The sequence below is a fragment of the Gorilla gorilla genome, chromosome 7 (genome assembly GCF_029281585.2).
Source record: "Gorilla gorilla gorilla isolate KB3781 chromosome 7, NHGRI_mGorGor1-v2.1_pri, whole genome shotgun sequence".
Classification (NCBI taxonomy): Eukaryota; Metazoa; Chordata; class Mammalia; order Primates; family Hominidae; genus Gorilla; species Gorilla gorilla.
Window position 1 is genome coordinate 145,813,473 of NC_073231.2, and position 15,081 is coordinate 145,828,553.

The window sequence follows — 15,081 nt, forward strand, 5'->3', positions numbered from 1 at the left end:
GAACCATGGGCAACTCCCACAGAAAGGCGGGCGGTGGAGAACAGGTGGCTGGTGCTCAGCAACCCAGTTCCAGCTCTGACTGACTGCATGCCCCTGGTGGGTCTCGACCTCTTTTACTCATAGGGAAAAATGAGTGCAAAGCCCACTCCCTGTAGAACTGCCTATGAAAGTGATGTCTTTCCCAACGCTGCCCCGGGGTAGAAATACAAGTTAATACAGATCTCCAGCTGCTCGACTGGAAACAGGGTTCCGAATGTCATGACCAACGGCCTGGGGCCCAGGAAACAGACTCACCAGGCACCAAGCATCACAAATCACATCTGGCAAAAGCAAGGTTAACTAATGGTCCTTAATTACAGAACTGATGTATCACACATGCCACAGAAACTCACAAGCTGAGGGATGAGTCACTAATTTCCAAAGGACCTTTTAAAGGAGAGATTAGGAAGGTGAAAAAGTACTTTCTACATCCAATCGCTTCAGTATTCCATTGTAAAGTATGAGACTAACAAGATCTCGCTAAGAAATATGATAAGAGTGGCATTGCTAATTTCTAAAAACTCTAATATTCACAGTCTATGAACACCTCTTTCACACTTACCACCCCACGATACTCCCCTCCACCATGCTGCTCCCCCTGCCTGCACGGCTCTCCCTGGCACACTGGCCCTGGCCACCTCCTGCTCACTTGTCACGTCGTGCTGTAAATAAATGTTTATGCCCCACAAAATCTACATGCTGAAATCGTACCCTCCATGGTGATTATATTAAAGGGCAGGGCTTCAGGGAGGTGATCAGCTCATGAAGATGGAATCCACATGACTAGGATCAGTGTTCTTCTAAATGAAGCTTGAGAAAAACCCTTTGCCCCTCCCACCATGTGAGGACACAGTGAGAAGCCTCCAACTACGAAGCAGGAAATGGGCCCTCACCACCCACAGAATCTGCCCAGCGTCTTGATCTTGAACCTGCAGCCTCCAGAATCTGCCCAGCGTCTTGATCTTGAACCTGCAGTCTCCAGAACCATGAGAAATAATTTTCGGTTGTTTATAAGCCACCCAGTCTATGGTATTTTGTTGCAGCAGGTCAGCATTTCCATATTCTCATCACCTCCTCCAGGAAGCCCTCCTAGCCACCTTCCTTGGCCCCCCAGTCCTAGGCCCCCCTCCTACGTGCTCTGCATTCTCCTCACACTGTATAACAATTGCCTGTTTGTGTGCTTTTCTTCCACACCTAAATATAAGTGTAGTGAAAACACAGGCAGCACCACACGTACTCAGCAGCTTCACTCCCAGCAGGGCCTGGCACCTCGGAGATACACAGGAAATACTTGGTGAATTAACAAATGAACACCCTGGATATCAAAGGCCCAGTTTGCTTCTCCATCTCACCCTTTCTTCTGCTGGGTGAAGCTGGACTTTACAATCTTGAACCCAACTTACCAAAGGCTGCACAGAGCAGAAAGTGGGAAATAAACAGAATTTTGCCCCCGCCCCGGCCTCTCTCACACCATCCCAAGCTTGGCTCCAGCATCGTCTCCCCTTGGTGTGTGGAGCAGCAGGGCAGAGCCTGGATGTCAGACAGACGGGGTTCCACAAAGTGGCTTTGATCAGCCACTCAGTTTGCTTATCTATAAAATGAGGACACTGTTCCCACATGAGCATATTATGAGGACTGAATGTGACTTCATATGGGAAGTGCTCAGTAAATACTATTTCCATCCTCTCTTCCCCCAGGAAGCATGTTGCTCCTCCTCGTGCTGTTGGGGACACATTTCTATCCATAGCTCTTGCACTGGGTGAGATGAGATCACCCCTTCCTACTAGGAGGGAGGAGAGGCGGCAGGCACCACAATTATCTAACTGGGGTTGGTCTCTCAGATTGCAGGCCACCTTTGAATGCCAGTTCTGCAAACGGCAGCATCCAAGCCATGTTAATTCCAGGAATCTGGCTCTTCCTTTAAGAGTAGGCTGTGCTATCTGCAGAGAAAAGTTCTGTGCACCTGCCTCCCTCCCAGGTAGCAGTGAGAGCACCACCTTCCGCTCCTGCTGGTAGCGATGAAGCTGGAGTCTCAGCCCCACTACTGCCCACACCTCCAGGCAGAGCCCACGCCCTCCCCACTCCAGAGGGCAGATCGCAGGCAAAGGAAGCTTCTTTAGGTTTAGCACAGCCTGGGGGTGGGGGGCGGGGTGGTGGTGGCAGGGGTGCCTCCTCGTAGGGGAACGGGAGAGCCAGGAGAGAGGTTCAGCTCAGGACTCTGGGAAGGAACTGGATACTCAAGACACAAAGCCTGGAAGGACAGGGACCAGGTCTGAGGTCTGTAAGGTGCTGTCCGGCGTTGCGAAGTAAGGTAGAGCCATTTCCACTTCCTCCACCTGCACTGCTCTGCACAACCCCTCCACAGAGGCCGAGTGTGCATCTGACCCACAGGAGGCCGGTGAGGCACTGAGTGAGGTTTGGGAAAGGGAGGGGAAGGGAATCATGCATTCTAGGTCTCAGGGCAGAGTTGCATGGATTCATGGGTGTCCCCAGCAGTGGGCACAGCAGGGGAAGTGCCTAAGATGACTTCCCAGATGGACGTAACCTCATGACCTCTAGTTCACCCACCGCTCCCACCCGGCCCGGGACAGCAAGATGCCCTTGTCAGGCAGAAAAGGGCAGCCGCTCTGGCTGGGTTAGACACTTGTCCCAATGTGTTGCCAATCCCCAGCGAGGAGGGGCCCTTATTTATTCTTCTCAGCACGCCTGAAGCCTGACACGGGGCTTACCACACAGCAAATTGCTGAAGTATCAATATTTATTGAATGAATATTTTATGAATAAATAAAAGAATATTCGAGTTAGAAGCATTCAGAAATGAGAATTTAAGCAAAAACTTAATAACAAAAAAGCCTGAAGCACAAGACTAAATTGTGATTATTTGCAGCTGGGATTGTTAATGTCATCAGCCTCGCGTTGCCAAGAATGAGTCAAGCTTACTATACAGGACAAGCTTAGCAATTTATAATTTCTTTAAAGTGTTTTATACTAGTGTCATAAGACGACCAGATTTATGTTCTCTGGGATCTTGGACTACATCAAGGTATTTAGATAAGAAAGAGCAGTCCGAGGGCTGACAGTTCCCTATGCAGCAGCACTGGACCCAGCACTGCCAAAGGCGTAGACCCCAGAGGATGCATCAATGCTCCCTGAAGGCACCTGTCCTCATCCTGAGGAACCTGAGGTGCCACAGCATCCAGCCACAGCCCTCACGGCTCATACACACAGAAGCATACACCAGCCCCACGCGCATACCCACACCCAAGTGACAAGTCCTTTCCAAGGGATCTTGGGAAGGAGGATTTTCTGGCACCTCTCAAAGGCAGGCCATAAATGCCCCCCAAGCCACTGAATCTCTAGCTTCCAGCAGCCCAAACAGGACCTGCTACAAGGCTGCAGGGCCTGGCTTGACATTCATGCATGTCATTAACAATAATCACATTAAATATGAATACCCTGGAAGCCACCTCACAGTGAGTGCATTAGCATGGAAATGAATAAAGTGGCATATTTACACAATGAAATATTAATAGCAGTTCAAATGAAAGAGCCAGATTTATATTTAGCTCCAAAGAATAACGCTGATTTTTAAAGTTTTAAAAGGACATATATGACATGGAACCACTTATGCCATTGAAAAAAAAAAACTCTCGGCCAGGCCTAGTGGCTCTTGCCTGTAATTCCAGCACTTTGGGAGGCCGAGGCGGGTGGATCACAAGGTCAGGAGTTCAAGACCAGCCTGACCAACATGGTGAAACCCCATCTCTACTAAAAATACAAAAATTAGCCGGGCGTGGTGGCAGGTGTCTGTAATCCTGGCTACTCAGGAGGCTGAGGCAGGAGAATCGCTTGAACCCAGGAGGTGGAGGTTGCAGTGAGCCAGGACTGTGCCACTGCACTCCAGCCTGGGTGACAGAGCGAGATTCTGTATCAAAAAAAACAAAAAACCAACAAATAAAAAAACTGTCAAAATAATGTTTGGGTGGGGATATATGTCTATACAATAAAGTAGTAAAACATGGATGTGGAATGATACCATCACCTCTAAGAAAGAAATTACCTTAAAGAGGAAGGAAAGAGAAAAGAAGATGGGATGAGGTAGGCAGAAAAGAAGAGTTTAGCTATTTTTACTTTTATTTTTGCCAACAATTTCTTCTAAAAAATTTCAAATATAAGGTGAAAAAGATTTACACAGAACACCCCATATGCCCATTAAGAGACGCTACTGTTAACATTATACTATATTTGCATTAGCACCTAATGTGTTCATCTGCCCATCTATTAATCTGTCAGATATTTTATAGAACTCAAAGACTATTGTAGCTATCATGCCCCGACCCCAAACCCTCCAGTGTGCATATCATTAACAGAGCTCAACACTGGCTTAGTTTTTCCTTCTGATATAAAGCTGATACATCATGAAATGTACAAATCTCAAGTGATTAGTTGCCGAGTTTTGACGAATAGATACACGTGTGTAACCCAAAACCCTACTGATGTATACAACATGACCATCACCTAGAAAATTACCTTATGCCCTTTCCCAATCAAACCCTGTTCCAATCTCTCCAGAAGGAACCAATGTTCTGAGTTTTTCCATCGTAAATTGGTTCTGCTTGTTCTATAGGTTGGTGTAAAAGTAATGGCAAAAGCCGCAATCACTTTTGCAGCAACCTACAGCATTTCGTATCAATGGAACCACATGGCATATGCACTTTGGGTAAGGCTCCTTTCACCCAGCATCCTGTTCCTGAGAGTTGCACGTGCTGTTCTGTGTATGAGTAATTCATTCGTTTTTGTTGCAGAGTACCACACCGTTCTGTTTGTAAGAAAACACCACCATTTGTTTGTCCGTTCTCCTGTAATGGACACCTGGCCTCTATTTTCTGGCTACGAACGTTGTATAGGTCTTCTTGTGACCATATGTTCTATATTATCCTTAAATAAATAACTAGCGTTGAAATAGCTGGGCAAAGGGTAAGTGTATGTTTAATTTTATAGGATAGCCCCAGACCTTTTTCCAAAGCAGCTGCACTATTTTATATCCCCACCCACAAGGCATGAGAGTTCCAGTTGCTTCACACCCTCACCAACATTTGGTGCTGTCTTCAACCATCCTGATGAGTGTGTCATGCTGTCTCATCGCGGTTTGGACTTACATTCCGCCACTGATTGATAATGTTAACGTTGCTATTTTAAAAAACATTTTATTTCCTTAAAACAAATCAAAGAGGCAGAGAGAGAGAGAGAGAGAAAGATCTGGGGCAAATAAAACAAAATCTAGGATGTGAGAGAAAGATCTGGGGCAAATAAAACAAAATCTAGGATGTGGGTATGCCAGTTTCTAAGTGATTTTCTGTATGTTTGAAGTCTTCAGCAATTAAAAATAAAAATATTATTCCCTCTAGAATTCCATGTGTAAGTGTGTGTCCCTAGAACCAGGCTGGGCTTGGAAGCACAGCCTCTTAGTATGGAGGGAGGGTGAGTGGAGAGTGGGTCAGGGGCCACTGAGGGGCTCCGCCATGGAAGGACAGCATCACCCCGGAGTCACTGAGCTCCACCTGCCTCCAGGCATGCCCTGGCCTCGCTCCTGACCAGCTCTCACTTCCGCATCAGCTCCTCACTCACCTTTGCCGGGCCAGGGGTCTCCTGAGGCTGACCCTGGCCAGCAATTGGTAGTGCCGCCTCTCTTTGCCCTACAGAGACTGGGCTTGGGTGACTGTGCTCCCCTCCCGAAGGCCTGAGCCTTGCCTGTCTCTCTGTAGCATTAATTCCTCTTGATGCTGACATGCAGTTCCCAGACTGATGCCAAACATTTCCAGATACCACCTCTTTTTTTTTTTTTTTTTGAGGCGGAGTCTCGCTCTGTCGCCCAGGCTGGAGTACGGTGGTACGATCAATCTCGGCTCACTGCAACCTCTGCTTCCCGGGTTCAAGCGATTCTCCTGCCTCAGGCTCCCAAGTAGCTGGGATAACAGGCATGCACCACCATGCCCGGGTAGTTTTTGTATTTTTAGTAGAGACGGGGTTTCACCATGTTGGCCAGGCTGGTCTTGAACTCCTGATCTCAGGTGGTCTGCCTGCCTTGGCCTCCCCAAAGTGTTAGGATTACAGGCGTGAGCCACCACACCCAGCCCAGTTACCACTTTAAGAATTTAACAGCAAAGATGCCCGGATGCTGCTGGGTCCTCAAATGTGGGCTCTGAAAGCACATGTTGCTACTTCCTCAGACGTCATCCGGCTTTACCTACTTTGTACTTAGCTCTAATTTAAAACGACTCCAGATTCTCCCACCAAACTTGAATAGTCACTACGGTATCTCTGAAAGGGAGACAAACTGCCCATCCTCTGAGGACTTGGGGTGGATTATCTCCACACCCTACCAAGCAGTGTAGTGAAGGCAGAGGGTGGCCTGCGGCGGCGCGAGGGTCTATGGGACACTTACCGCTGGCACTCGCCGGCGTGCAGGATGAGCGCCTCGCTGCTCCTGGTGCTGACGGTCAGCTCATGCTCGGTGGAGTTGAAGACATCCAGGAGCAGGTGACACTGCCGGGTACTGCGTTAAAGAAAAAAGAAAGTTCAGAATCCTCTGACAGCCAAAGAGGAATGACTTTCCCTTTTTCTCCTCTCCAAAGACTTCCCACCACTTAAGAAGGGCAAAGTATATCGAAATGCCAAGTGCCCCTGGGCTCAGAGGATTACGGAGACTGGTTCTGAACACGAGTGTGAACTCTAAGGAGTGGGTGTAGGCATCAGGTCCTCCTTGGGCCCGGGGTCCTGGGGACATGTGTTCACAGCTCAGCCATGCCTTTTACCAACCAAGTGGCCTTGGGAAGGTAACCCGAATTCTCCAAACCTCAATATACACTGACGACGGGAACACGTGACTCTAAAGTCTGATCATCTGCAGAGAAACACAGGCATACAGTGCCATTCAAGGATGCTGTGTCCAAGCCAGCATCTTCAGCTACCAGGTTCCACGCTGGGCCCTGAAGCGTGGTGACGCGTGTCCTGCTTGTGCGTGTGTTTGCACATCCAGCACGAGCTTCTCCCATGCGGGCACCTCTCGAACTGGGGCAGACACTGCAGGGTCTACTCATCACCCTCCGAAGCCTCTACTCTTTTGTTTCCTCTCCTGCAGAGGTGACAAGTAAAATGCTTAAGTTCCCATTGTTCCTTGCAAGGGCTGGTCCATGTGGTGAAGTTCTAGCCAGTAAGGCACAGTCCCCTAGAGACTTTCCTTCCCAAATACAAACGCGATGTCCTGGGAGAAGGCTTTTAGCCTTCCGCCTTCCTCATTCCCCTTCCTTCCTCCCTAGAAGCAAGCAGGATGTCCAGAAGCTCAGTAACCATCAGGGACACTAAGGACAAAAACCACAGGCTGTGGATGGCAGAGCAGGGTCGGAGGTGCTTGAGAGCAGTCACTTCTTTGGGTGGCCGTGGCAGCCCTGCACTGCCGGCCTCTCTCTAGCCGTGTGAGCTCCATGTACAAAGTGGAAAAATCCAGCCCCAAACGCGCCGTCTGTGTCCGTCACCATCTGATAGGTTAACATCACAGTTGAATGCTTGCCGAAAACTCATACAGTACCTCAGACACCAAGTATTACAGTCAGCACATAACAGGTCATCGATAAATGTCTGCTGAGCTCAGTGGATGGCTGCACCCACGACAGGACAGATACAGATGACAGCAACTGAGCAGAGGCCATTCTTCTTGGAAGAGCAGGGCAAACAGTTTTCATGGGGGGAGAAAACACAGAGAAAAAGATCTGTGCTCTTGGTCATTATTATTAGCCTAGTGTGACTTCAAAACATGGCCTTCCAAAGGGCATTTGAATTCTCAAATGTATTTCTCCAGGTGGGAGGCAAGGCTTTGCTGGTTGTTAAAGGAAAGTCCGGTCAAAGGAAAGGGACAATCGCCTGTGACTTCATGACAACAGCCTCGGGGGTAGTCCGTGGAGCCCCCTGCACTGGAGACGGAGGCTCAGGAGAGGACGGCCATGCTGCTGTGATGCCCGAGGCCCTGGATGCAGAGCTCGAAACCCTTGGCTTTTCCCGATAGATGTGGACCTCTATTCATTCCAAAGCCACACATGTCCTCAGCAATTTCCAGAGAGCGGAACTGAGGTACAGGGGGTAGAGTGACAGGCCCAGAAGTTCACGTACACACATATACACTCTCATACACATGCACACACAAGTAGGACTTTGTCAAAAGGCCACGGGGCATCTGTGAAATATCAATTTTTCAGAACATGGGCGTGTGACCTGCTCTGAGGTGGAAAGCAGGAACACGTCACCATTGCTTTTTCTTTTTTCTTTTTTTTTGACAGAGTCTCACTCTTGTTGTCCAGGCTGGAGTGCAGTGGTGCAATCTCGGCTCACTGCAACCTCCACCTCCTGGGTTCAAGAGATTCTCCTGCCTCAGCCTCCTGAGTAGCTGGGATTACAGGCGACCGCCACCATGCCCAGGTAATTTTTGTATTTTTAGTAGAGACAGGGTTTCACCATGATGGCCAGGCTGGTCTCAAACTCCTGACCTCAGGTGATCTGCCCGCCTAGGCCTCCCAAAGTGTTGGGATTACAGGCGTGAGCCACGGCACCTGGCCACATGTCACCATTTATATCACGTAGCACAGCGTCAACAGGGTGCCGCACACCTTGAGATGACAGCTCCCATCAGTTGAGTCTGGGTTTTCTGGGTGGGGCTGCCTTCCCCAGAGGTTTGGCGCTTGGAAAACATTCATTAGCTCTGACAGCTGCCTACAAGAGGCCTCTTCACTCAGCTCACAGAAAAATGAGCTTCCGAGAATGAAGATCTATTCCTCTGTTGTCATAACTCCATGAAATCTTTAATCACAGCAAAATCTTTCATCAGAAAAGGGAACTCGTAAAACATTTATCAGAGGAGGAAAATTGAAGTGATTTTTTAAAAGCCTGGAATAAAAGGTTCAAATATATTTTGTTTTCACTCACAAAATACAGTGCTTAGGAAACGGCACAGGAATGAGCAGCATCGATACACAATGCGTTTCTGTCCTCTTGCTCTTCTTTTTTCTGACTCACTGTCTGAGTGTGGGGGCGTCTGGATCTAGTGTTTCTATTCCTTCTAATTGTTGACATGATGATGTATTGGTGGAGCTTGGCTTCCTATCTGTTATTCATAAGTTTCCTTTCCCAGACTGCAGCAGTGGTTTGTGCCATCATAATGTCATTTATTCTGTGTACCTTTCCATATGGCTTTGGATGCTTGGTTTTAAGGCTGATGCTCTGAGCATATGGTTTACCTTAATTCTTGTTTGCTTTTTGGGTTTGTTTTTTTTTTTCTGGACACATCTGTCTGAAGTATGGGGAAATCCAAGAAAGCTTCCTGGAAGAGCTGAGACCAAGGCAAGTCTCTGAAGGGGACAGACACATTTGCCTGGCTTAGAAGACACAAGGGAACTAAGTCCCAGCAGCATGGAGGAGCCCAGCTATTTTGGGAATCTGTAGTCAGGTTGAGTGTGGGAGACCAGGCTGCCAGGTGAAAAAAATAAGCCCTTTTTCAGCAAAGAGAGCAGTCACGTATTAATAAAACCACTCTGATATAGTGAGTGGGCACTGTTTCTTCAGCCCCAAATTGGAGATTTTATTAAGTATTTCATCCAAAAAATACCTCCTGAGGAACTGAATGAGAAATACAAGATCCCTACATTCATGGCTATTATACTCCTGTGAGGGAAAAGGGCAGGACCGATGGGGTTGTTTTAAAAAATAAAATTTGCTGTCATTTTTTATAAACTTATAAAAAAAAGTTGAAAAAGATTGTTGAATAAAAGATTAAGACATACAATCAATACCAGTCATACACATCAACTAAAAACAATTACAAGACAAACTTTTTGAGAAAATACATTTATAATAGCAACACAGTCCACAACACAGGTAGAAATAAATCTAACAAAATATATGCACAATATTTATGTAAAAAATTATAAATTCATGGAACAATATTAAAGAAGAAAAATAAGTGTAGAGATGTACAGGTTGAGTATGCTTGGACCAGATGTGTTTCAAATTTTGTTTTTAGATTTTGGAATACCTGCATTATACTCACCAAGTGAGCATCCCAAATCCAAAACTCTGAGATGCAAAACACTCCAATAAACATTTCCTTTGAGCATCATGTCAGTGCTCAAAAAGTTTTGAATTTTGGAGCATTTCAAGTTTTGGGATGCTCAACCCACATTATGTTCAAAGATGGAAAGACTTAATATTTTTAAAGAAATTATCTCTTTCCAAATTTCTATAAACTCAATGCAACTCAATAAGAAAAATCCCAAAAGGGTTTTGTTAAAACAATGATGTGGGAGGTTTTTTGGAAGGAATCTGGCCTACTAGATGTCAGGAATTGTTATAAAGCTGTAATCATGAAGACAGAGGCACTTGGGGCAGTGACAGAGAAATACATTAGTGAAAGAAAAGATAGCTACAAAGCAGACCCATGAATATAAGGAAACTGGAGAGATGATTGTATTGGTGGTGTTGATTAATTAGGACAAGAGTCACTGAATAGTGCTGGGAAAAATGACTATGCAGGTACACAGAAAATTAGATCCCTACCTCACATCATATATAAAAATAAATTCCAAACAGAATGAATAGCTAAATATAGAAAAACAATATTTAAAAATCTTTAGACAAAATATAGATGAACAGTTCATAACCTTGGAAAAAAGAAAGACTTCTCAAATGAGTTACAATACATATAAAATATATGGGAAAAGAATAAAATGTTTGGCTGCATTAAAATTAAGAATTTTGGTACAATGAAAAACATCAAAAACCAAAGCAAAGACAAGCTTCATTTTTAATGTGTTGCAAATATCTTTTCACAGGCATTTGCAACACATTAAATTGACTAAGGATTTGAATTCTGAATTTATAGAGAACTCCTATAAATCAATAAGAAAAAAATGACCCAATAGAAAACTAAGCAAAGGACAAGAATCAATAATTTAAAGTAGGGGAAACCCAATGATCAATAAACAGGAACAGAAGCTTAATCCAACTAGTAGTCAGAGAAATGGAAATAAACCCCAAGAGTATTATTTCTCACCCAACCTATTGGAAATATTTTTAAAGCATCCCAGTACCAAGAGTTGGTCAACCTATAGATCAACAGGAAATACAGGAATTCCCGTCACTGCTGGTAGGGATACAAATTGGTACAACTCCTTCAGACAGAAAAAGAGTTTGACCTAACAATTCCATTTGTAGCTGCCTATCTTGGATCAACTCAGAGTTTGGTAAAAGGGCACATTCAAAAGTGTTCAATGCAACATCATTTATAAAAGTAAAGAACTGCTTTTAACTAAGTGCACATCAACTGGAGAGTAGATACAGACATACAATGGTAGAGTTATATGATGGAAACCTATGCAAAGGTGACAATGAATTTAAAAGAACTATATGCCCCACCACAGACAAATCTCATATTAAAACTGCTGGGTAAATAAGTTGCAGAAGATATACAATATATATGTATATCAAATTTTAAAATATGTTTTAAAATACTTGATATTGTCTATAAATATCAAATTTAAGAGTAGTCATTCATGCTAAGAGAGCAAGAGACACAGTGTGGAAGAATATACAGAGCTTTAACAGCATATTTTTATTTCTTTAAATTAAAAACATAAAAGCAAATATACTGAAATATTAAAAATGGACAAGTCTGTATGGTAGATAAATTGATACCTCCTAGACATTTATTTATGTTTCTTATACTTGAAATGTCTTACAAAAAGTTACTTTTAAAGTCATTTAGAATAATGTGTTAGCCTGGGATCCCCCCAGAAAGCAGAGCCTGAGAAAAGGGTTTGCACAGAGCTAGCGCTTAGGGAAGGGATGCCAGGAAGCATGTAGAGTAGGCAAAGTGGGGCAGCAGAGGAGAAGGTGATGCCAGAGGGCATGTTGCTGTGCGTCGCTGAGCTGGCGGCCCTGTGGGCAGCTGGGGCTCAATCATCGTCCTTCTGTGGAGCCGAGAGAACTGTGCTTCACACTGTGCGCCTGAGGCACAGAAGAGGAAATAATTGCTCTCCCAACTCTTTCCCTCACTAGTCAAGCTTTCCCCCAGAGGGGTCAGTTCTCTCACACTTCATCCATGCACTGTGCAGAGAGACTACCCATAGCCACCCAAACCTACAGCCTCAGAGAAGGCAGTTAGAATATTCCAGAAAGCAAGAGATGCTCAGGACGGCTATGGTAAGGTGCTGTCAGGTGACACCTGCATAAATTTGGTTGCCACGGCAATAGCTAGTCTAAAAGTGGGCTACTACATGAGGCAGAGCATAAGACATGTATGACACAAATATTTCTTAAAAATTAAGTGAATCTCTTGACATTAACACGGATGTTTTAAAATGACTTCAGATCTGATGGCAAACAACGGCCTCCCTGAAGAAATGATGTTTCAGTTAGGAATCCAACAACAAGAAAGCAATCATGTGATGGTCTTGGAGGACAGCTTTCCAGAGAGAATGAGAAGTTAAAGCAAAAATCGTAAGGCACAGTGTGATCAAGGAACAGAACAAGCAGAGAGTGGTGTAGGAGTAAAAACAGAGGAAAGGTCATGGGGAAATATTCATATTTCATTCCAAGCATAATGGGAAGCTATTTTGAGAGTTTTAAGCAGATGAGTGACATGAATTGGTTTGTGTTAAAAAAAAAAAGGTGAGTTCCAATTCTGGAAAAGATGGAGTAAGCACAATCTACCCTGTCTCTCCCACTGAATGCAACTATAAATCATAGAATGCACTGAGCTGAAGATGAAGACTCAAAAAATAAATGTTAGAAGGTGGATCACAGTAGGAGCCAGAAACTGAAGTTATTCTGAACTGGCAGTGAGCTGCATCTCTCTCCAGTATCACCTGGCCTCAACTGAAAGGCAGCGTGGAGTCCAGAGGCGTACCCTGGGTATAGCCAGACAGAGCTCCAAGGGCAGCCTCTCTTCCTGGTCCAACAAGTGGGAAAAGGTACTATGAATGGCCACAGAAGGTAGGAGAATCCCTGAGTCTTTTCCCTTTTTTTCTTCCCTTTTCTCCCAGCCCAGCCTCAAAGCAAACCACAGGAGATAATGACATCAGAGCAGTATTGGCGGGACAGGCTCACACACCTCCCTGATACAAACCACCTCACTGACCCAAAGAGCTGAGGTCCCAAAACCAGGGGGCCAGTTTGCATCACTCTGATTTCCTTCTCTGTGCCTCTGGACAGTCAGTCCTCCATGTAGACATACAGAGGGGGAAGCTCACATCCTGGCTTTGTAGCAGGCTCGTAGGGATAGGAGCCCCCAGTAATTTGGGAAGATTTCAGAAAGGAGATCGATTCAGAGAGCAGACAAAGTCAAGAATGAACTCCTAAGCTCACCAGGGAGCTGAGCTTGACAGAATCAGACCCTCAAGAGCAAACCACGGGCTTTGATAACTGATCTCCAGGCAAGAATGCCGACGGGCACCCGCATGCGGCTGATCCAAGAAGCACCACAAATGCTTTGAAACTGGACTGCAGCACAGCCTGCAAAAGGTACTCTGCATTTAAAAAAAAAAAAAAGTACCAACATTTTCCTCAGTATTCAAACAAGACCCCAATGCCTCCCAATATTATAGTCAAGATGTCCAGAATACGATCTAAAATAACTCAACACAGAACCAGGAAAATATCAAGTCATGAGGAAAAAGTAAGTAACAGACAATAACTTCAAGATGACTGTCTTATTAGAAAGAGACTTTAAATGCATTCCAAGAAGTGACCATACTTGAAACAAGTGAAAAGATGGAAAATCTCAGCGAAAAAGAAGATATAAAAAAGAATCAGAAAAACTTAAGCAAAAAAAAAAGAAAGAAAAGAAAAAAAGAAAAATTCACCAGATGGTGAATTATCTTAGTAACTGAGAGGACAAGTAGACATAAAATCAGAAAGAATATAAGATAAACAAAATTACCATTGACCACCCAAGATCTCACTAATACTCAGAGAACATTCCACCCAAAAGCAGCAGAATAATCATACTACCCAAGTGTACATGCAATATTTACCACCAATCACATTCCAAGACCATGGGTTGGGGGGGGTGGGGGGGGGGGGATCTCTAACAACTGTAAAATAAAAATCATACAATGTGTTTTTGGGATCAGTAATGAATTAAACAAGTAAATGTGAAGATAGATTAACAGATCATCCAATGGAAACAACAGGGGAAAATAAAACAGAAAAAAAAACACTCTTATGGGACAACGAAACCTCTAAAAATCATGTCACAGGAGACTAAGAAACAAAGAAGAAAATAACACGCCATTTTTAAATAATGGCCACACCCCCAAAAAGAATTGGCAAATGACATAAACAGATTCAGAAACCCAAAAAGTTTTTTGTTTTTGCTGTTGTTGCTATTTTTTTGTTTGTTTGTTTGTTTTTGAGACAGAGTCTCGCTCTGTCACCCAGGTTGGAGTGCCATGGCGTGATCTCGGCTCACTGCAACCTCTGCCTCCCGGGTTCAAGCGATTCTCCTGCCTCAGCCTCCCAAGTAGCTGGCATTAAAGGCACACACCAGGCTAAACATTTTTTACGGTATTTTTAGTAGAGACGGGATTTTGCCACGTTGGCCAGGCTGGTCTCGAATGCCTGACCTCAGGTGATCCACCCACCTCTGCCTCCCAAAGTGCTGGGATTACAGGCGTGAGCCATCACGCCTGACCCAAAAACTATTTTTTTTTAATCCCTGCCTGGAAACATAATCAAACTGCAGAAAGCTAAAGAACAGAAGCCACCTGGAAAGCTGCCAGAGCAAACAATACATCCTGCACAGGGAAACAATGCATTCTACACAGAGGAGACAATGCATCCTACACACAAGAGACAATGCATTCTACACTAGGGAGACAGTGCATCCTTCATAGGGGAGACAATGCAACCCTCACTGGGGAGACAATGCACCCTACACAGAGGAGACAATGCATCCTACCCAGGGGAGAAAATACATCCTACACAGGGCAGACAACG

General features: G+C 44.9%; 1 protein-coding gene across 3 annotated transcripts in view; it reads right to left on the minus strand.

Annotated features, from left to right (window-relative positions):
- The window catches only part of TRAPPC9 (trafficking protein particle complex subunit 9), a 730,192-nt gene that overhangs the window by 246,915 nt on the left and 468,196 nt on the right, over positions 1-15,081 (minus strand). For all 3 annotated transcript variants that reach the window (XM_019032441.4, XM_004047569.5, XM_055349566.2), the window contains one exon: positions 6,485-6,595. In XM_019032441.4, coding sequence (XP_018887986.2) covers positions 6,485-6,595 — 111 coding nt within the window. The remainder of the gene's footprint in view (positions 1-6,484; positions 6,596-15,081) is intronic.